This window comes from Rhinolophus ferrumequinum, chromosome 26 (genome assembly GCF_004115265.2).
Source record: "Rhinolophus ferrumequinum isolate MPI-CBG mRhiFer1 chromosome 26, mRhiFer1_v1.p, whole genome shotgun sequence".
NCBI lineage: Eukaryota > Metazoa > Chordata > Mammalia > Chiroptera > Rhinolophidae > Rhinolophus > Rhinolophus ferrumequinum.
The window spans coordinates 4,198,410-4,221,018 of record NC_046309.1 but is presented as its reverse complement, the minus strand read 5'-3'; the positions used below and the strand labels follow the sequence as shown (position 1 = coordinate 4,221,018).

Genomic DNA, 22,609 nt, shown 5'->3' with positions numbered 1-22,609 from the left:
CCCAAAGGCCACACATCTAAATACCATCACATTGGGGTTAGGGCTTCAACATATGAATCGGGATGGGGGGGTGGGCACGTTCCCTTCATAGCACCTCTTTTACTTGGCTAATTCCTACCTTTAAATCAGCTCAGGCACCACTTCCTCAGGAATCCTTGAGTAAACCACCCCATATCTTCCCATCACTGGTACTTAAGGTGACAAAGCATGCCTTAATAAGGTCTTCTGCTTATTTCTTTCATTGCACGTATCTCTTTATTTTGCAACTATTTCTGGTCTGTTTCCCCCAAAAAGTTTTGTTTCATTCAACAGAATATTCCCACAGCTTGCACAGTTCGTGGTACATGGCAGGCAACCTATGATCGTTTTTGAATGAATGTGCAAGAGCATTGCTCTCGTTGATTAAATAAGGTCTGGAACCTTCAAGATTGACATTGGCCCTGAAAAAGGCCAGGGAAACAGGCGCAAGAACAGGGAATCTCATAGCCCAATTAGAGCGCTTTGCCCTTACGGCAGGGTGTGAGAGCGCATCGTGAGGGCGTCACCTGATAACCCATCACCTGGGAGGAAGGTGAGGACAGAGCGAGCTGCTCGGCGTCCAATCAACACCCCGCATTCCGTGAGCCAATAGCAGCTCTGAGAGCCGCTCACCGAGGCTGGACTATGTTTCCCGTGATGCCCCGTCGCCTCGGGCTAAGCGGCTGCCGTAAAGCGGTTCGCTCAGCACGACGCCGGTCCCAGCTGTGCATCTCTCCAAGCTCCTGGAGCGCTACCGCCCCCCAGACGTGGGAGAGGCACGCGCTCCTTCCCCGCCGGGCAGCCCTCCCCTCCCAGGGCCCTGGTCCCCAAGGTGGTCGCGGGCGCGGCTTCCTCCGGCCGGGCCGCGGGGGGAGGGGACGGCCTGGAGGCAGTGGCGGGGTCAGCACGGGCCACCGAAAGCGGGGCCATGGAGCCCAGGGAGTCGGGGAAGGTAGGCCTGGAGTGGCCGTGGGGCCGCCCACTCCCCTCCCGTAAGTCCCTGATCTGCCCTCTGGAGAGGCGGGCGGCGCGGGCGGAGTCCCAGCAGATGAGCCAGCCTTGCAGGGGACGACTCGCCCGCTCGCCCGCCGCCTCTTCTTCCGCACTTGGGCGGAGGCGCAGGGAGGGGCGGACACACCGCTCCGAGTCCCGCGCAGCCTTCTGGCTCCCCTCCCTCCCCTGGCCAAGCCACCTCTGCTAAGTGGCCGCTCGGTTGATGCTGGAGGTGGGTGACCCGCTCAGTGTCGTGATGCAAAAGTGCTTCCTGTTTTCTCACGACTTCGGCGTTTTGAAGAGGCCCAGCTTGTTTTAATGCTTTGTGGCTGGAAAAGACGCCAGTGGGGCCCAAGGGGTGGAAATCACCGAGAGGCAGGGTGAAGGCTTGGACCTGCTTAGATCCCTTTTCCCAAGAAAAGGGCTGAAAAGAAAAAGAAGGTACCCGGCATATTTCTGGCCGACTTCTGTTTCTGGCTTATCTACCTAATGAGTATCTGAGCATTGCTTAGACGTATATTACTTAATTACTTAAGGCAGTGAGTTGGAAGAAAAGGTGGGAAAGAATGCTTGAAGGTAGAGGTAAGTGGGTTTGACAGGATTGCTAGAGAGTTCCGAGGCAGTGGCAGCAAAGACCAACGTGGTGTAGCCACTTGACCTGGAGACAGTGGCAGCCACGTGGGACTAACATCTTACTGGATTTTATTTTTTTCCTGCCAGTTCTTGAGGATTGTTTCTTCTTTGGCACAGAGGGAATTCCCTCAACAAACGTTTGTGAGTGCTGAGTCCCTCGTTTAAAAAAAAAAAATTGTTCATTTAATAAACATTTGCGATCTGTGATTTACGTTGAACGAAATGGTGGAAGTACAAGGATAAATATGTAATGACCACTTTCCTCAAGGAGCTCTCCTGCGATTTTCACTTCAATAACTTGGACAATCCTGGACGGGATGTCCCACAAAAGAGAGGAAGGATAATGAGGTTATATTGATGCTGTAGTTTTTCCTGGAAAGATTGGAAAGGACGCTGAATTACAAAAGAAGTTATTCTTTTGCTTAAGCATCTCCTCCACATTCCGCTTTGCAAGCTAGTGATGCATTTTTCAGATGAAACAATCTACAAAGTGAATTATTTAAGACAATGTAGCTCAACTAATGAAAGAATCTAACTAAAGAAAGATCGAAGGTGAACTGTGTGCCAACCTCCTGTTAAGCACTATAGGGAAAAGTAAAGGAAATGGCTCTTACCCTCAGGTAATATCCCCTGGTTAGTTTAGATTGAACTTGATTTTGAGTGAGGAGGAGCAAAATGTAGTGGGGAAGAAGGGTTATTAACAATTGGCATTGGAATTGGTGATTTGAGGTTGATTTCCAACTTATTATGTTCCATTGTAGACTTTTTAGCCTTTAAGGGGAGAAGAGAGAAATACAAACATTTTGGGAGGTAAAGGAGAAATTTGATGTTTCTTTCAGGCTCAACCACTAATTGAAAGCTCTGGGGGCTGGAAATTTCACCCTTGGTTCTAATCTTGATTGCAAGGTACCTCAAAAAGATGCTCACCAAGTGTATCAGTTTTCTAACCTGGGAAATGATAACATCATCCACAGGTGAAATAAAATGATTGCAAAACAAACTGGCAGTGTAAGATGTGTTGCAAATGAGTGACAGTAACAGGCCTGGGTAGAATAGCTGTGCTATTCTAAGCTCCATTCCAAATGTTGTTTTGGCTCAAAGTTGGGAAACTGAGGTTCAGTTGATGGAAAGGCGTGGTCTGTTATTAGAATCTTCCTTTCGGGCCATTTTGTGATATTTGTTAATTAAATGCAATCTTGGCCCATTGGATTGGGTATCTTGCTTGTCATTGGCAGAATAATTGATAAAGATCAGACTTTTCCCCATTATCCTGTTTTATTTTCTTCCCAGCCCTTATCACTATACAAAATTCTCACGTTTATGTATTTATTTACTTATTTATTTACATATTTGCTGACTTGACTCTCAGCTACATCCCCAGCTAGAACAGTGGAGCAGTTTCTGGCACTTAATAGGTTCTCAAAGTACGTTTTTGAATGAGCGACTGCTAACATAGCACCAGTGCAGGAGCCCTTTTGCTACAAGGTGTGGGTGCTCTGAAGAACACTGCAATCTGACACCTCATGTACCCTTTGGGAGACTTGTTGGTGCTGCCAAATAGGGGTATTTATTTGTGTATGTATTTTTTGTCTCAACATTTCTGGTTCCTCGCCCCCTCTGCCTTTTCCTTGGAAGTGCTCACCCCTTTCTCATTTGTCTCTGTACACAATTCCATTATTGCACTTACAGTTGTCTGTCACCTGTTATTTTAATCTTGACAATAAAGATGGTACCTTTCATATCTTAGGATCACCATGCACCAAGCACATAGGAACAAATAATAAATGTATGTTGAATGAAAAAATGAATTTAGTGCCTATGAAATACTCTCTGTATAACCCAGTGGTGGGGAGAGGGACAGTGATGGTGAAGGGGTTTATAAAATAAGCCGATCAGCTTATTTTAATCAGTAGGCTGACTGATTGCCAGGCTCCATGAGGGCTAGAAAGCCTTCCTTGCCCAGGGGAAGAAATGCTTGGGCTGGGAGGTTAGGAACTCCATCGTGGGAGAGGTGGAATGTGAAATTTGATGAGTGGGTAGGCTCTGAGTAGGTGGGAAGAAATGGCCAGAGGCCGGGAATCTAAAGGTGGGTGTGTAAGAGGATATGTTGTGATTGCCATTATCCGAATCTGGCTGTAGTGGAGGTTCCAGGGGGTGCAACCCATAGAGCTAAGGTTAGGAAGGTGGGTTAGGTTCCGATTGAGGGACCCGCATGGAGCTGAGAAGTTAGAGCTCTAGCCTATAGACAATGGGAATCATTAAAATAGAATATCCAGAGATAGTCTGCTTTGTATGCAGGTAAGGAATTCCTCTTATTCAAGCAGATTGGTGGCTGTTTTTGTATTTTTGGTGATTTTTTTTTTTTACATTGCAGTCAACTGGAATCAGAAGGCTCTTGCCCTAACAATTGGTTAAAAGAGAGATACCAGGATTAGGGTAGTCACTCTCCTTGGCAAGATACTTCTTTATTATCTCAACATTCAGTCCTGGCCATATGCTTCATCCTTGTGGAGCCTATAAGCTAAAGTGATGGGTCCATTTGCTTTCTTTATGTCCCCCTGTTCCCTCAGGAAGGAAGGGTGGGTGGGTTTGAATAGGGAGCCCTGCTGTCCTTGGTCACAAATTTTTTAACCTGCCCCAATCGGAACAGCTTGCCCTCTAGTCCTGGTGTACAGTAATTGTCCCGGAATCTGCCTTTACTGTAATCTCGAGGGTTCTCTTTCCCCTTCCCCATGCTGGCTCTCTTTAGACCATATCTCGGTGTACCCCTTTCCTATCTGACTTCCTTCTTGTAATGGAGCCCATCTTCCAGCAAGTTTTTGGAAATATAATCACATTTTGCTTTTGGAAAATACTCTGAGAGCAAATAGTTATTTAAAATATACACATTTGGCAGTTCAAGTCTATGTTTGTTTTAAAAACTGTTCATTCATACATTGTCATAAACAAAAGTCTGCAAGTTTACATTCCAAATGTTAATAGTAATAATTCTTTTTCAGTAAGGGATTGTGGGTGATCTTAAAACATTTTTTCTACTTATTTTTAAAATTTTCTTCATAAATATTTTTGAAGTATTCTCATAAGAAAAATACTTGTTATTTTTAAATATATGATTCAGTCTGTTTTAGTCTAGAATAGGGGCACAGAGCCTTGCTTTTACTTACTCCCCCATTCTTTTATGGGCCTCATGGATATCTGCGTTTGGGTGTGTCCCCACTTTGCTCAACCATCGAAATTTCTGATTGGCTCCTTGACCAATTGTCCCACAATCTAGAACTCCCAAATCATGTTTGAATTCCCCCCTGCCCCTTTTGGGTGGAACAGAGCTACGTGACAGGCCGATGGGATTTAGTTCTCAGCTCAAAAGCTTTGCCTGTCTTGCTCATTGACTTCACTCACAGACATAGTTCTGAATGGTCTTCGACTATTACTAGGAATCAAGTACAGCTTCCTAAGGGAAGCTTTACTGTGTTCAAAGTCTTACAGAAGAATTTGCTGGAAGTTGTTGCTGAGGCTGAGAAGTAATGGGTCCGGTGGGGGAGCCACGCAGAGCACACACAGAAAGGATTTTGAAATTCCCAACTCAGCCGTCTTTATGACTCTTGTTTCAGTGCGTGGCCCTTCCTAGAAGAACGAGCCTCATTGCCACTGTGACGGACACCCCGGTGGTGAAAGAGATGGGGTGTAGTTTTGTATGTAGATTGACGCTGCTCCCTCCCCTAATCTGATACACTCCTAGCATAGGGGTGCACGCGGGTGGTCGTGAACACAGCTGTGGAAGATGAAGGAAGAAGTTGGTGCTCAGCTGGTGTCATTTTGCCTTTCAGGCTCCTGTGACATTTGATGACATCACAGTGTACTTGCTTCAGGAGGAATGGATGCTGCTGAGTCAGCAACAGAAGATCTGTGGTTCGGACAAGATGCTGGCACCGCTGGGTACGGGCTCCTGTTCACTTCCCCTCCGCCTGAACATAGATCAGCATTCCCAACTGTATCCAACTGGGACATACTCGAGAGTTTTCTGGAATCCTCCCATTGAGGGAGGACATCTCTATTCATCTGTTCAGTCTCATATCTAACTTAACTGCACACGATTCACTCATCACCTTTTCGCTTCTCCCTTTAAATTGGCAAAGAGAAGTGGGGAAATGGGGCATGTCAGGCTAGACCTCGATGCCTCAGGATATCCCGAGGTGCCAGGTGGGAAGCCCCGCCTGTGGTCTGGGGGGTTGCCAGGTGGATTCTGTTCCAGGTTCCCAGAGGTCACTGGAGTAGAAAGAGCACCGGATCTGGAGTGTGGCCATACTGGTGTGCCTTTGACCAAGCCCGTTAGCCTTTGTAAGCCTTGATTTCGTCTTCGTAGGGTTGTCACAAAGCTTGAGAGAGAGAGAAAACAACTTAAAATTGTGTGCCCACGGAGGTAGTTTTCGTCTTTTCTATTTTCTGAACATTCTTTCTCTGCTTCTGTGGGTAGACTTTCTATACCATGGACAGAGGTGATGGTATTGTAACATGTGTACACACATATATACTCTTTTTGGATTTCAATTTGATACCACCCTGTCTTCTTTTTATCTTGGTCCCCGTCTAAGGGTTATGCGAATGATAGTCTCCACGCTCTGTGGACAGAGGGATGGTAGCTGGGCTGGTCTTCTTCCCATGCTAGAAACAGTTTGAAAACCACTGATTCTTCTACATCAGAAGTTGCGAAGTGGCAGGTCATGGGCCAGGTTTGGCCAACAGATTTTTTTATTTTTTTACTTTCATCACTTTCATTTGGCTTCTTAAAAATATTTGTATAAATTGTCAATATTTAAACATAGGGAGTTTTCACATGAAAATATGGATCTCTGGCTTCTCTTGACAAACGGGACAGTCGGGCAGTGCTGACCGTGGGTTCTGCATGCTGGCCTCCTCCTGGAGTCGAGTATATGCTGTCCTGATACAAGGGTTTGACTCCTCCAGGTGGCCACAGCCCCCCACCCCGGCCTGATTTCCTCAGTTGTGTTATGAGTCGGGCCCCTCTTATCCTTTGAGTTTGAGCCTCTGTTCTAAACCAATAGTTTTCATGCCGTTTTAGTCTAGAAGAGGGGCACGGAGCCTTGCTTTTACTTAGTCCCCCATTCTTGGAGGTGCCTCATGGATATGTGCGTTTCTAAACCACTGTGCTGAACCGTTGAGATTTCTGGTTGGCTCCTTGACAGTTATCCCACCTTGCTGAGAGGATGCGACAGACAGAGCTTTCATTACTGTTGTGATCTAGATACAGGACCTTCTAGCGCTTCTCTCTTCCTGACTCAGGACCCACTATTGCCAACCCAGAGCTATTCTGTAAGTTTAAGCGAGGGCCAGGACCATGGCTAGGCAATGTCCGGGGCCAGAGGGATCTCCTGAGATGCCACCCAGGTGAGTGTGGCACCCCCCCAGGAGGAGGGAAGCTTAGCTGGAGAGAGGACTCCTATCTCATCCTCCACCTCTCCCTGTTCTCCACCAAGTTACATTCGAAGGCTGTTTCTGCCCCGCTCCAACTGTCACCTTATCTAAAATACACACACCTCCCCAACATGGTTCTCCAACTTCTCATCTCCCTTTATTTTATTTCTACCCGAGTGTATATGTTTATTTGTATAAGTTCCATGGAGCATGACTTTGTCTTATTTACTACTGTATTCCCAGTGCCAAGAACAATGCCTGCACATAGTAGTTACACAATCAGTAATCACCGAATGAATGAATGAATGAATGAACAGCCATCTACTAAGTTGTAGGGATTTATCTTTGCTTTGCTCCTTTGGGCAGCTTGTCCCGTTCAGGGCTTGAGCAGGGCTTGGCTTGAGCAGTCATTGTGGAAGAGACTGAGTTAACGCATCCCTTTCTGCGGAGAAAAGAGAGGTGGGAACAAGCTCCTCTATGAATCGAGTCACAGAAGTGTGTGTGTACCCATCGCAGATGGACCACAAGGAGCCCTAGGCTTCCTAAAACTCATTTGTTTCGTTTTTCTCTGCTTGACTCTTTATGAATGGCCTTGTGCTCCTGGGCCTGGTTACAATTCTGTACACTGGTCTCTTGACCTGGAGCAAATACTGTTGAGTTCTTGGCGCCTGGGTATCAGAACTCGCATTGATGCATGAGAAACGGCTCCAGAGGAATTAGAGTTGTCTCAGCTGCGTTTCACTTTAGGAGCGAATAAAAAAACTTCTAGGTTAGCTTGAAGAAGGAAAATCTAGTGAGGTCATGAGGGTCTTCACCTCTTTGAAGGGTTGTGGTGTGAGAGACGAATGAAATGTGTGTGTCTCTTGAGGGCGGAAGTAGCACCCCAGAGTGGAAGTTCCTCAAAGCTGGATTACTTTGAGGGAAACTCTCTGGGGACCACAACTGTCTGCCCAGGAGTAGGTCGCTCTGTGGCCCCAGAGGTCCTGGAGCGAAGTGCAGATAGATGGCTGCCTGTCAGAGAACACCGAGGTGGGCTCCTGCAGGGGATGGGCTTATGGTACAGGCATACCTCGTTTTATTGCGCTTCACAGATGCTGCCTTTTGTTAGAAGTTGAAGGTTTGTGGTAACTGCATGGAGCAAGTCTGTCAGCGCCGTTTTTTCCAACAGGTTCCGGTGATGGTTGGCATTTTTTACCAATAAAGTATTTTTTAATTAAAGTATATACATGTTTTAGACATAATACTATTGCATACTTAACAGACTAACAGTATAGTGTAAACATTGCTTTTATAGGCAGTGGGAAACCAAAAACTGTGTGTGACCATTTTATTATAGCTTATTGCACTATTCGCTGTAGTGAGGTGATCTGGAACCGAATCCCCAGTATTTCTGAGGTCTGCCTGTATTGGGCTTTAATTACTTTTTTAACCCCATGTTCTATTAGGTCAGTGTGCTTCTCCATGAATAAGTTTGAACTCCGAAGGCTGTGCCACACTCTTAGGTTGCTGATATCAAATTGCAACGATCTCCTTTTGGCCAGGTGTATCTGTCCTTTATATTTTTTTGAAAGAAAAAGTTTGCTTAAAGCCCACTTGATTTTCTTCTGGGTTAGGTAAGGTGGGCCTGGGGAGTTGGGGGAACTGAAAGAAGAGAATTCGGGTAGAGGCTGTGTCACTTCTGTGTGATTTCCAGCTTTCATATTTGACATATCTGAGAGCCTTCATGAGTCGCCGTGACTCTCTCTATAGGATTTCAGAGCAAATTCCATTTGTCTCTTTTCTGTAAAGGAAAAAATAAGATGGGCTACATTGAAGAAATGGACGTGCACAGTCCAGCCAGAGAGGCTGGGCCTTACCTGCCACCGCAGAAGAAAGCCTGTCTTCCCCACTGGGGGACAGAGAGTGGCACCATTGAGGAAGACTGCACAGGAAAAAGCAAAAAGCCCTTGAAACCCCGGTCCATCCAGAAGTCGTGGTTTGCACAGTTCCCATGGCTCATCACGAATGAGGAGCAGACGGCTCTCTTTTGCTATGCTTGCCGAGAATACCCGTCTGTCAAAGACAGACGGTCCAGACTGATAGAAGGTTATACAGGACCATTCAAGGTGGAGACTCTCAAATACCACGCCAAGAGCAAAGCTCATCTGTTCTGCATTGATGCCTTGGCAGCACGGGACCCCATCTGGGCAGCCCGTTTCCGGAGCGTCCGAGATGCCAGCCCAGAGCACCTCTTCCCTGCAGATTATCCCATCTTGTACCCCCCAGGGCCGCTGGGAGCCCATGATAACATGGCCCAGCTCCTACCCTGCTCTCGAGCTGAACTGGAGGATCCTGGGGAGAATGGAGCAATTTCTGCATTGTATCTGGACTGCATTTCCGATTTGAGGCATAAAGAAACCACTGATGACGTCCACAGCTCCTCAAATGCTAATATTTTGTGGAGTGACTCTGCTGAATCCTGCAGGCAGGTAATATGTTTATAATGATGATGTATCTCGGGAGGTGGTCGGATTCCATACTGAGAACAACATATATTGCATGATGATGATGGAAAAATTATATTAGCTTACCTACGGCTACCATAATGTTATAAGCTAACATGCTTATCATGTCCTAGGCCCGGTTTTAAGTGCTTTACATATATGGGGTCATTTATTTAAGACAACTAGCTCTATTATTATCATCTCCTTTTGCAGGTAACAAAACCTAATTAGTGGGACTGAATATCCTTTTCTGATATAAAGGGAACATCTAAATTCAGAACAGTAATCTTTATCCAGAATCCACAACAAGTACAGAACTCAATCAGTAATCCACAGCCACAAAACCACAGAGCTCTTAAGTAATCAAAGTAAGATTTTGTTTTCCACTTTCACTTTGGGATCATGTAGCACTTTTCAGCATTGCGAACTTTCTTCACATACATTCTTTTATGTCATGATTTTAATGCTGCTCTGAGGCTGGTGGGGCAGACTGATTAAACTCCTGTCGTTGGGAGAAAACCGAGACGGGAGGAGCGACTTGTCCAGAGTCCAAGGCTTCGCGTGGTGTCGACCACCTACCTGCCCCAGGGCCCCGGCGGCCCCGCCCAGTGCTTTCCTTCCACTCCCCATTGGTGGGTCCTGGAAAGCTCTAGTTCTCATCTTAGGTTTGTTTTGTAATTTTCTAATTCTTTGGAAAGTTGGCCAGTGAGGAAACGGTATGAACTGGAATCTTTGAGTAACTAGAACCTTCCCCATTTCTCACTATTCCACGTGAGCAGGATTTTGCTACACCTCCTTTGGAGTGACCCCTCTAGGGTTCCAAGGAGAAGAGCGCAGGTGTTCCGCATACCTAACAGCAGAAGGGCCCAGCTAAAGTTAGGAAGCTTGGATATTTTTCCAGAATCCAGAAAAGTGACAAAGCTCATATGTCTTCAGCTTCATGTTCCTTCTCAGTATTGGCAGCTAATAAACAGGCCTAAGCTTTTATAATCTGAATTCCTTTAGCGGTACTGCGTGTGTAAACCTCGTCACTGAATATAAGCATCTGGAGTTCTTTTTTAGTACTTGCCACCATCCCCGTGGGAAATCTTAGCAGGGGTTCCTGGAGGCAGAGGGTCGTCTTGGTAGTCACGCATGCGTAGAAGGCACCCCCTCAGGGCTGTAAGAGGCAGGATGAATCATAAGGTTCTCCCAAGACCTCTGTCCTGTCAGTGCATTTGTATTTCCTCTCAGGAGACCCTAGGATCACACTGAGGCTCATTTGGTTTTTACACACCAATTCTGGGCCTCACCATCTTGCTTGTTTGACTTTTGTCAAAGATACATTCGTTCCTCAGAGTACACCTGGGCCTGCTGGTGAGCGTCCCAGGAGAAACAGGCCTTGAAAAGGAGCCCAAAAGTGCCACACCGCGTATCTGACGTCAGAGGCCGACTGAGTGACTGCTGCTCTTCGTTGCAGGATCCTCCTGAGGAGTGGCTGTGTGAGGAGCTGCCGGTGGCGTTTGAGGACGTGGCGGTGTATTTCACCCGGGAGGAGTGGGGCATGCTGGACAAGCGGCGGAAGGAGCTCTACAGGGACGTGATGCGGCGCAATTACGAGCTGTTGGCGTCCCTGGGTAAAGATTCCTGTAGACCTTTGTCCACCACCGTCGCTTGACTTGGGAAATCCACAATGGCCGCTGTGACCAGTGGTCACCTTTCCATATCTGCCCCTTCCCTGTACATAGGCGGAGAGCGATTCCATCTTTTGTACCCCGGAACTCTCCCTGCTTTGGGATACTGTACTTTATCCCCTCTTCATCTACCCATGTACCACCCATCTTCTACTAAACATTGATTGAGCACCTATTGTGGGCCGGATAAACATAAATGAGACACGGAATTGTATAAGTGTGATTGCTTTTCGTTCCTTTAGTTAGGTCTCCAGCTATTATCCTTTCTCGTCCGATTTAAACAATATTCCATGTTTGAGATATAAAAGCATTTTAAGGAGCTTTGACAATATATGTTCACATAACAACGAAATCGCAGAAGGACGCACTTCTCAGAACGTATCCCCATGGTTAAGGGATGCATGACTGTAGTTATGTCCCTGTGGTCATTTTTCCATTACTAAGGCATAGAAAGGTCTGTTTGGAAATTCCCTTCTGTCTCACTTGTTCTGAAGGGAACAAAAAAAAAAAAGGGTTTTTGGCAACATTTGAGCCACAGCTTCAAAGAGGTACAATGGGGATACAGTATTCCTGGGTTCAGTGTGGTTGTACAAGGGGCACTTAAAGTGGCCAGTCCCCAAGGGGAATACAACTGAGGCAAATAGATTCTGTGATGTTCAGTCTCCTGTGTGTTTTCAGTTATTCTTTAAAAATGTTTCTTCATAATTATGTTTTTTTAATCAAAGTACTTCTAATAAGACTTATAACAAAAAAATGACAGTTCCCTGTCCACCTTTCTATGTTCCTGAGTCCTCCCCTGAAATCTTTTAGCTGTTTCTTCTAGTACTTTGCCACATTATTTCTAATAACTACACATAGATATTTTTAAAAGAGTGAACTTCAGTAGGATGTACTCATAAAACAGCTTCGCTCTTTTCCTTCACCACTGGATTGGATCAGCTCTGAATGGCTTTTTGTTATTACCCTTTGGGTTGTCAAAAGAAAATTCAGAGAGTTTTATTTGATAATATTTTATCGAGCAAGAAACAAACTGTTCAAGAACCGGGAGACTTCAAACCCAAAGTGGGTAAAAGCTTGGCTCTCAGCGGTTAAAGCTCAGTCTATAAAGCATGAATGAGGGAATACATTTTTATAAAATTGTGATTGGTTACTATAAATTGACCTTCTTTTTAGGGTAGTAGCACTGGTTAAGTTTTGTTGTGTGTAGTTGATTGGCTAGGAAGCTGTACATCACACTGACATGAAGTACACATACATTTTCTTTAAGGTCAGAGTCAGCATTTCAGGGAAATCAGGACAGTTTAGATTTGGCGACGTGATTACAAGTGTTCGATCCACGGGTATAATCAAATGGTGGCCTCTATTTTGGTTTCTCTCCAACAGGGTGAAATCTAGGGCAGGGTCAAGGACTTGCTTGTCACACTCAGGTAACAGAAAATCCTCCAGTCATTTTTCAGTCACAGCAGTCATCTAATTTCAATTAATAAAATGTCCAGTCCTGTACTCTTCAAATATGTCCTGATAAGGAGGAGGGCACAGGGAAGATGGTGGGCTAGGAGACATTAGGAATCTGTCTTCCCACCATGACAACAACTACACGGGGAAGAATCTGTCTGATTTAACTATTTTGGAACTGTGGAGTCTGTTGAAAGCTTGCAACTTCCAGGGGAAGGCTTAGAAGTGAGATGGTACATTTTGGTCATCTCACTGCCATCCCCTTTCCATGGGTAAATGTCAGCTTTGGCAGTCAGTTCTGTACGTGCTCTTTCTTGGGGAGCATCATACCAATAGACAGTCACTGGCAGAGTCCCTTTAAGTGGCTCAGGTCTCTTCTCTTTCCCTGTGGGGTCCATATCTACAGGGACCATGGAAAACACATACATCCTTTGCTCCTACAAACCCTGGGAATTTCGGCTCTTCCCAGCATGGGCCACAAAGGAGCCCATTGGTCAGTTTCTGCCTTTAGTCTTTTGCAGGCCTGGATCCATGAGCAGCCCCTCGTCTCCGCATCTCCAGGAGGTACCGGTCAGGTTGTCATTCCCACTAGGCTTAAGGTCAGGGGAAAGTACCCCACCCCACCCCTCCGCATGGTAGTGTGGGGGAGGGAGCTCACGATGCACTTGACAGCTCTTTCCAGAAGCATCTCCAATAGACAACGTCCTGACCTTTTTACTCCCAGTGCTTTGACTCCTTTGTAAAGAGGGTTTGGGTTGCAGCCCAGTGTTTCAGCCACCCTCTTTCCAAGTCAGGCTTCTGTGTCTAGCTTTGGAATGGGGGATAGTTGGTGCCTGTTTTTCGGGGCCTTCAGCCAAGACAGGCAGACAGAATCACACTTTAATATCCTGTTGCATATGTTTATTGCTATTCCTGATTTATTGATTTTAGATTTTATCTATTGATTCCTACTGTGGAAGATGAAGACATGGCCCTCTCACATCACCCCAGGCCCCCACTTCCCTTCCCTCCACCCTCTCAGAACAGCTATATCACACTTTTGGGTTAATTCAATGTAAATTGTTTGCCTGATTATGATTATGTATTAGTTACGTCTGATCAAAGTAGTATATTATGATGGTATTTTGTTGTAGGATTTTTTTTCCTCTGGAACTGAAATTTTTTCTTATTTTTTTATTTTGCTAGTTTTCTGTGCTATCACTAGTTCTTTTCAAATGCTCCAGTGACTTACACAGCTCCATTGAAGAGTCTTTTCCACATGATCAAACATCCTGTGATTTATCGGCTTCACTCTTTTTCTGGAGGTTTCTGTCATGGGTCTTCCTTTCCTCTGCTCTGTCTAAACTAGTTCATCTTTAGGCCTGCTGTGTAGCTGTGGCCTCAGATTTTCCTTTGTCTTTCTCCTGTTTCCTGGATCTGTCTCTTCTTTCAGGTTTATAGCTTCATTTTGTTGGAGCACATTTTCCAGTAACCCTAAGAAAGGGTGCATGGGAAAAAGATTTTTTTAGGCTCTGTATATCTGAAAATGCCCTCATTCTGCCCTCACAATTGATAACCTGGTTGGGTATAGAATTCTAGGTTGGAAATAATTTTCCTCAGCATTTTTAAAGCATTGCTTTTCAGTTTTATAGGTAGAGTTGAAAAGTCTAAATGCCTTTGTAGCCCTAAATATGCCTTGTATTTCAACATAGCCTATTTTCCTACTCTGAAAGATTTTAAGATCTATTCCAGTATTCTGATGCATTTAATGATATGAGTGTCTTTTGCTCTTTTGTTCTGGATATCTGGTGCTTCCCTTCCATGTGGAAACTTACATTTTACAGTTTGGGGAAATATTCTTGTATTATTTCTTCCTATCTATTTTCCCTCTTCTTTCTTCCAAAAAGTCCTATTAGTTAGATATTAGACTTCCTAAGTTGAGTCTGTACTTTTGTTTTCTTTTTTCCCCTATTTTCTGCTTCTATCTTTTTTTGTTCTACTTTATTGGAGATTTCCTCAATTTTATTTTCTAACAACTCTATTTAATTTAAAAAATTTTTTCTATCATATTTAAAATCTAAGAGCCCTTATTGCTCTTTTCATTGATGACTATCATGACTTTTCTCTCTGGGAATATTAATTCTAGTTTGTTTTTTTGAAGCTCCATTTTGCTTCTTGCATCATCTCTACTTCCATCTTTTTTCCTACTTGTTTCGTGTTAGAAGCCTATCTTAAAGAAATATCTTTCGGTTCATTCATATTTAAAGGTAAAGCCTTAAAAATAAACTGGCTGGAAGCTCCACGTGCTTGGTTGGGACTCCTGAAGGGGTAGGTTTCACGGTAGGGTGACCAGCTGTGAACCTGGATGTCTCATTGCAGAGCCCACAAACGTCAGTCTCCATAGGTGTTCTGTGGGGAGGAGTGAGTGGAGTGGGGCAACTCAGTGTCTCCAAAGAAAATTCTTCCAGTCTACTGCTTGGAGAGTATAAGCTGAGCCAGTGGTCTTAGAGGCAAGTAACGCGCCTTCTGCTATACAGACCCTATCTTCATCTCTCTGTTTGTATTATAACCCTTTACCTTCATCGTTCCTTCTCCCCACTATCCTAGGGTCAGACCTCTCCAGGAAGTTTTCTGTAGACTCAGTCTCTGTTTTCCTCCCCGGATGAGGGAGGTGGTGTTTTCCGGTTTCCTGGAATCGGTCAGAGGACCTTGGGTGAAGCTGGTCCCTGCAGACTTGGAGCCAGCTCCATGTCCACCTGTCCCTTACCCACCATCTTCTACTGCACCTGGGGCCTCCGGGTCCTGCATCTTCCGGGGATTCTGTGGCCAAATTCCCTTCATTCTCCTTTACCCCCTCAGCCAGTATTTGTTGTTCAGTTCTGGTAGTTCTGTCTTTTACCTTCTTTCCTTCTTCCAAAAATATATTAACATTTCTACTCCAATGTTTCTCTTGGGCTTATGCTTTATTTTCAGAAGCATGTGTTCAATGTAGCACACTTTAATAATTTACTTATTATATTTTTATTAGTAATAAATATATGGAATCATACACACATATAATAAATATACATATATTCAAATGATCCAAAAGATGAATAACAAGGGTACTCTCCCCTTTACTTTGTCCTTTGGTCCCTCCCCAGAAGCACCCACAATTACCAGTTGTTTGTATGTCCTTCTAAAGGAAATTGATATACACACTCACACAGACACATACAAAAGCATGTAAATGGATACTAGTGGATTTTATTTTAAATCAAGAAAGCGATTTCATTGCATACCCCCGAGGAATATTCATATTTTAAATAAAGGGCAGTGCTTAACTCAAAGACATGAATTTCTTCTAGTCAGATTTCAGGTTTTATGTCAGGTGGGACTGACATATATTTATAACGGGGACTTTCAAGTGCCCGTTAAAATAACCCAAGTACTTAGCCACCTGCACCAAGTCCAACTGTGGGTGTCGCTGAGGGCACCTGCATGGGAACAGTTGTCGGTGGCACTCTTCCACGTCTCGTCTAGCTTTCTTTATCATCCCTATCTTCTATTTTATCCCCTATGTTTCTTCCTATTTTCACCCTTTCCCCTCTAGATGCGTTTGGCTGACTCATGGCTCGCATGGCTGGCCCATGGAGCTAAGGAAGTTATTTGTCCTGGCTGAGGGATATACCCTGATCGGGCTAGTTTCAAGAAGAAAATGGGCACCCTCGATGAGGAAGCTTTCATCGTGCCCTGGCTGAATAGACTTTATTAAGATATAGGCCCAGAGGCATCCCTGAGTGTTTCAGGTACCATAAATAGCTTCAGGAGGGCTACTTGACTTGATGGTCCACAGCAGTGACGTCGGTGTGACTTTTTGTCCCTGCAATAGGGCCTGCTGCTGCCAAACCAGACTTGATCTCAAAACTGGAGCGGGGAGCTGCACCCTGGATCAAGGACCCAAACGGGCCGAAGTGGGGGAAAGGTGAGTCTCGACCTACTGAGTTCTGAAGGGCATGTCCAGAGGCCCATGTCACTGCGGCAAGTCACACCATGTTCGTTCACCCACACTTAGCCTGAACCTGTTGTGCACCAGGCCCTGTATTCGGCCCTGGATAGACAAATAAGAAACTACCCCTGCCCTCATAATGTAGAGTAGCCCAGGAAACCAGTGCAGTGTGGTAAAACTAGGGAGCTCTGGTGAGCAGCAGTGCTAAAGGGACCTGTGGTAGAGCTATGGGAGGAGGGAGGCACCGGTTATAAGGGACGATGTGACACGCAGGCCCGTGAGCCTCTCCTCCCGCTTCCCTCCTCCTCTGGTGTTTAGTGACAATATTGCTGTCTGTGAGAGTTAGTTATGTCGCATATCTCAGGCAGTAACTTCTTGGCTAGTTAGCACTTGTGAATACTTCTGCATCTCCTTTCCCTCGAAGGCTCATGAGGACTAACAGAAGTTTAACTTCATTTCTTTGGGGTGCCTCAAAAGAAGATTAAAGCCACCTGTTTATCCAATAGCATCTGTGGCCCAGGTGGTTAACTAAGCTTATTAGCAGCTGATGTCACATGATCCCAGGGTCGCTGTGTGGATAGAAAGGAGGAGGCTGGCGAAAGAACTCAGGGATTAGCAAACACCTCTTAGGGAGCCAGATCGACTTCCACAGGTAATAATGGGGAAGCCACTAATGATTTCTAGAAAGGGGGATCACATTCATCTTGGCTGCTTTGCATAAGGGGTACTTACTGAATTGGGCTGTCTTAGCTGGTGGGAGACCGCACAGTTCTGGGCAGCAAAACCAAGCACAGTTTGATTTGCTCCAAAGGGAAAAAGAAGATGGTGGCCGCAAGAGAGGCAGACACACAGCCCTCGGCTGTAGAGTCTGCGTTGTTTCCAGCTCCTTCTGTGGAGACATGTACCTCCTACTGCGGTTCCAGCCTTTGTGAAATAGAGGTAGATGGGCCTCGGAAAATTAAGAGGACTTACAGACCCCGTTCGATCCAGAGGTCCTGGTTTGGGCAGTTCCCATGGTTAGTCATTGACCCAGAAGAGACCAAGCTCTTCTGCTCAGCTTGCAAAGAAAGACCGAGTCTCCATGACAGATCATCGCGGTTAGTCCGAGGTTACACGGGGCCTTTTAAAGTGGAGACTTTAAAGTACCACGAAGTCAGCAAAGCCCACAAGCTCTGTGTCAACACTGTGGGAATCAAGGAAGACGGCCCTCAGGCCGCCCTTGTCCCAGAGATCTCCAGCGACCTGATGGCGAACATGGAGCACTTTTTCAACGCCGCCTACTCCATCGCGTACCACTCGAGGCCCCTGAATGACTTTGAGAAGATCCTGCAACTCCTCCAGAGCACGGGGACCGTGATTCTGGGCAAGTACCGAAATCGCACCGCGTGCACGCAGTTCATCAAGTACATTTCTGAGACTCTGAAGCAGGAGATCCTTGAGGACGTGCGGAAGTCCCCTTGTGTGAGCGTGCTGTTGGACAGCTCCACAGATGCCCCCGACCAGGCCTGTGTGGGCATCTACATCCGCTACTTCAAGGGGACGGAGGTGAAAGAGTCTTACATCACATTGGCCCCGCTCTACAGTGAGACCGTGGATGGGTACTTTGAGTCCATCGTCTCTGCCCTGGATGAACTGGACATCCCTTTCCGGAAGCCTGGTTGGGTGGTGAGCCTGGGAACCGATGGCTCAGCCATGCTGAGCTGCGGAGGAGGCCTTGTGGCCAAGTTCCAGGAGGTCATCCCCCGGCTGCTGCCTGTCCATTGTGTGGCCCACCAGCTGCACCTGGCTGTGGTGGACGCCTGTGGGGGCATCGATCTGGTGAAGAAGTGTGACCGGCACATCCGAACCGTCTTCAAGTTTTATCAGTCCTCAAACAAAAGGCTGACCGAGCTGCAGGAAGGTGCGGCTGCCCTGGAGCAGGAAATCGTCCGCCTAAAGGACTTGAACGCTGTCAGGTGGGTGGCCAGCAAGAGACGCACCCTGAACGCGCTTATCGTGAGCTGGCCGGCCCTGGCCAGGCACCTCCAGAGTGTGGCGGAAGCCGGGGGCCAGACTGGGCACAGGGCCAGCGGCATGCTGAAACTGACGAAGAGCTTCCATTTCATCAAGTTCTGCCACTTCCTCTTGGACTTCCTGAGCATCTACAGGCTTTTGTCTGACGTCTGCCAGAGAGAGCTCGTGCCGGTCACGGAGGTGAACTCCACGCTGGGCCGGGCCTATGTAGCACTGGAGACCCTCCGTCACCAGGCAGGGCCCAAAGAGGAAGAGTTCAATGCCAGCTTCAAGGACGGGCAGCTCCACGGCATCTTCCTGGACAGAACGGAGATGGCAGAACAGCGGTTCCTGGCCGACAGGGACAGAGTGATCCTGACGGGCATTGAGTACCTCCAGCGGAGGTTCGACACAGCCCGCTCCCCCCAGCTCAAGAACATGGAGGTGTTTGACACCATGGCCTGGCCAAGTGGGATTGAACTGGCCAGTTTTGGGAATGATGAGATTCTCGCCCTGGCCAGGTACTTTGAGCTCTCACTCCCCCCCAGGTACAGTGAGGAAGCGCTGCTGGAGGAGTGGCTGGAACTGAAAGCCATTGCCAAGAGCCTGCCATTCTCCATGCTGTGTAAGACCACCCTGGCCCAGCACTACCGCTTCCCCTTGCTGAGCAGGCTGGTGGCCGTGGTTGTCTGTGTGCCCGTCTCCACCTCCTGCTGTGAGCGGGGATTCAGCGCCATGCACCGGATCAGGACTGATGAGAGGACCAAGCTGTCCAACGAGGTCATCAACATGCTCATGATGACAGCAGTGAATGGTGTGGCAGTCACAGAGTACGACCCCCAGCCTGCCATCCAGCACTGGTACCTGACCTCTTCCGGCCGGCGTTTCAGCCACGTCTACACCTGTGCCCCGGTGCCACCCCGCTCCCACGCGAGTAAGTACCCGCGGCAGAGTTCCTGGACATGGGAAAACAGAGGGAGGGAATCTTACCTTCCCAGTCCCATGCTGAGCTCGAAGTTCCAACCATGTGCTAGAGCAGTGGCTACTCGAGACATGCCAGCCACCCTCAGGGAGCTTATGATCCAGCTGCAGAGGCGGTATACACACTGCGCAGGCACAGGGCACAGAGCTAAGAGCGTGAATTTCCGGAGCCCGTCTGCCCGGGTTCAAATTCTAGCTCTGCCGCTAACTAGTGTTTGCGAGTTAGTCTCTTGTGTGCTTTGGTTTTCATTTGTAAAGTGAATCCATACATGTAAAGTGCTTAGAATAATGTCTGATAAGGAGTGTCAATGGCACTCTAAAGGCCAAGACTGCTACTAGAAGTCACTGGAGGACTGCACGAGTTGGGGCAGTGACATCATTCTAAGTGGGGCCGTGTAGACGGAGGGTTCGAGAGGGAAGAGGTTGGTGCAGGGCAGAGGGCTGTGGAGAAGGTGGGGGCGCCCAGGCAGGGGAGGAGTCGGTGAGGGTATTGCCTACTGGCCTGGGGTGCCGGGGTGGGGACTGGGCTTGGGGGGGGAGGTACATTATATGGGAGGGCAACTTACTGAAAGTCTAGAGCAAGAAATTGTCCTCTCGGCAAGTAGTCACTGGAAACCAAAGAAAATGTGATAGGCGTTGAGGTTCCCCAGGCTCTTCGTGTTTTACTTCACAGAGACAGAGCGATGATTTGTCTCTGGACGTTTTCTTCTAGCTGGTCTCCTTCCTACTGCTTCCACTCTCATTTTTTACCCCTGAGTCTGTGGTCGTCCGCAGTGGACTGGGTCTCAGGGTTGACAGAGACTTCTTAGGAAGCAGGGTGGCCCTGGCCCTGCAGCTGGGCAGGGGGGAGGGGCCCAGGGGAGAAAAGAGAGGAAGTGCCAAGATGGGGAGCCTTCACCCCAGCATTTGTTGAGTGAGTTGTTGTCCGTGTCCAGCCTGTGGAGATGAAGGAGAAAAAGATGCTGGCAGCTTGCCCCGTTGCAGGTGGTTCTTCTGGGGACCACGGGGCTAGGACATCTGAAACAAATAGAGTTCACCACCATATTTTACATGATAAAGCCCTCCTTCCCAGGCAGGCTTTCGCAGCCCCAGCACTGTGGACCTTTGGGGCCAAATCTTCTTTGCGGGGGCCCAACCTGTGCCTGGTGGGATTTTGAGCCGCATTTCTGGCCTCTACCTGTTACATAGCCTCTGGATAACCGTGATACCTCTCAGTCATAGCAATAAACAGTGTCACATGGCCCAATGTCCCCAGTGACACCCAGCAGATTAGGCCTGCGGCCCTAGTCCAGTCTCCAGCTGCCGTGGTTTTTCCATCGAATATACCTTGGGGCTCAGGTGGACATGGGAAGGGGATCATCATGTAACCTATTTTCCCCTGGGTCTGATGGTGCCTTCTCTTTCCTCCCGCTTGAGGGACGGGGCTCAGGAAGGAGAAGATGGGAGAGCTCTGTGTGGAGGGGGCCGTGACCCAGAAGCCACCTGTACCATCCTACGGGGAACCAATGGAGACCAGGAAGGACTGCATCATGGATGCTCCTGACAGACTCCTGTACTTCCACACCAGCCAGGAGGCCCCCAAGCTGTCCTGAGAGAGGCCCTACAGGAGCAGGACTCCTAGGACTGCCTTGGAGACGCGCGTGCTGCCCTGCCCCTTGGGGTCATGCTGACAGGCTCTCTACGGAGGTTCAGCTGCCCTCGAGTCTTCTTCGGTGGGGACTAAAGCACCAGCAAGTGGGTGGTGACAAGGTGGTTTCACCCACATCCCAGGAGGCAGGGCAATCAGGAGGCATGCGGCCTGTTTCCCACGGCCCCACTCTACGCAGAGCGATACCTCCCAGCACTTATTATAAATATGCAGAAAAGTTCTTATCACAAGTTCGTTTTTAAGGTGCTTCAGGAAGTAATCCCTTCATGAAAGATTTTACCCCATGTTCTATGTCAAGAGGACTTTTCTGAAGTGGGAGAGACCGTTGGGTAGGGGCTTAAAGGAGTACCCCAGGCCCCTGGCAGGGTGGGGAGGGTTCCAGGGAAGCTGCCCAGGGCCTCAGTGGTCTGGGGAAGGCACTGGGTGAGGGGCAGAGGACGGCCAGGCTCCAGACAGCTGGCCTGGCTCTGGGATCTGTCGCCCTGGCTCCATGGCAGACTCAGGGACACCCCGACTTCAAATAGGAGACTCATGTCAGAGATTTCTCTACCACCTGCCAGGACCTTCCTTTAGGATGAGACGAGCAAAAGCCCTTTGCACAGAGCGCTCCATAGAGCTCCTGCAGCGTCGGCCAGCGGAGGGACGTGTCTCCCTGGAGGGAGCCCATGCGCCCACCAGCCGCACCCCTTGTGTTTGACCTGCATCGTGCTGAGCTGGCTTCCTAAAGAGTGGACACAACCGAGTTGCCCTCGGGAGGCTGGGATCAGGCTCCAGCTCTGCTGCAGGCAGTGGTTCTGCCACGATTAATCCTTCCTCTTTGCTGTGCCTCAGTTTCCCTCTCCATGATGTGGCAGCAGAGTCCAAGTGCCTGCTGTTTCCCAGCCCACCACAGGACTGAAGGATAACAGCACTTCCAACTCCCTGCAAGACAGATGGCTGGCTGCACAGAGGGGACGCCAGGCTGCACAGAGGGGACGCCAGGCTGCACAGAGGTGGACGCCAGGCTGCACAGGGGACCCCAGGCTGCACAGGGGACCCCAGGCTGCACAGGGAGGACCCCAGGCTGCACAGGGGACCCCAGGCTGCACAGAGGACTCCAGGCTGCACAGAGGGGACCCCAGGCTGCACAGAGGTGGACGCCAGGCTGCACAGGGGGAACCCCAGGCTGCACAGGGGACCCCAGGCTGCACAGGGGGAACCCCAGGCTGCACAGGGAGCACCCCAGGCTGCACAGGGGACCCCAGGCTGCACAGAGGGGACCCCAGGCTGCACAGAGGGGACCCAGCTGCGCTCAGCCCTTGTTTTCAGCCCCACCATCAGCATTTTTACTGTG

The 22,609-nt window shown here is 48.1% G+C and overlaps 1 protein-coding gene across 1 annotated transcript; it reads left to right on the top strand.

Annotated features, from left to right (window-relative positions):
* The first annotated feature begins 878 nt into the window (after positions 1 to 878).
* On the top strand, positions 879 to 22,342 carry ZNF862 (zinc finger protein 862). The gene is made up of 7 exons (XM_033099309.1): positions 879 to 970; positions 5,472 to 5,580; positions 8,866 to 9,545; positions 11,020 to 11,176; positions 16,539 to 16,631; positions 17,467 to 19,581; positions 21,045 to 22,342. The coding sequence occupies exons 1-7, from the start codon at positions 947 to 949 to the stop codon at positions 21,218 to 21,220; spliced, it is 3,354 nt and encodes a 1,117-aa protein (XP_032955200.1). The 5' UTR covers positions 879 to 946; the 3' UTR covers positions 21,221 to 22,342.
* The last annotated feature ends 267 nt before the right edge of the window (positions 22,343 to 22,609 follow it).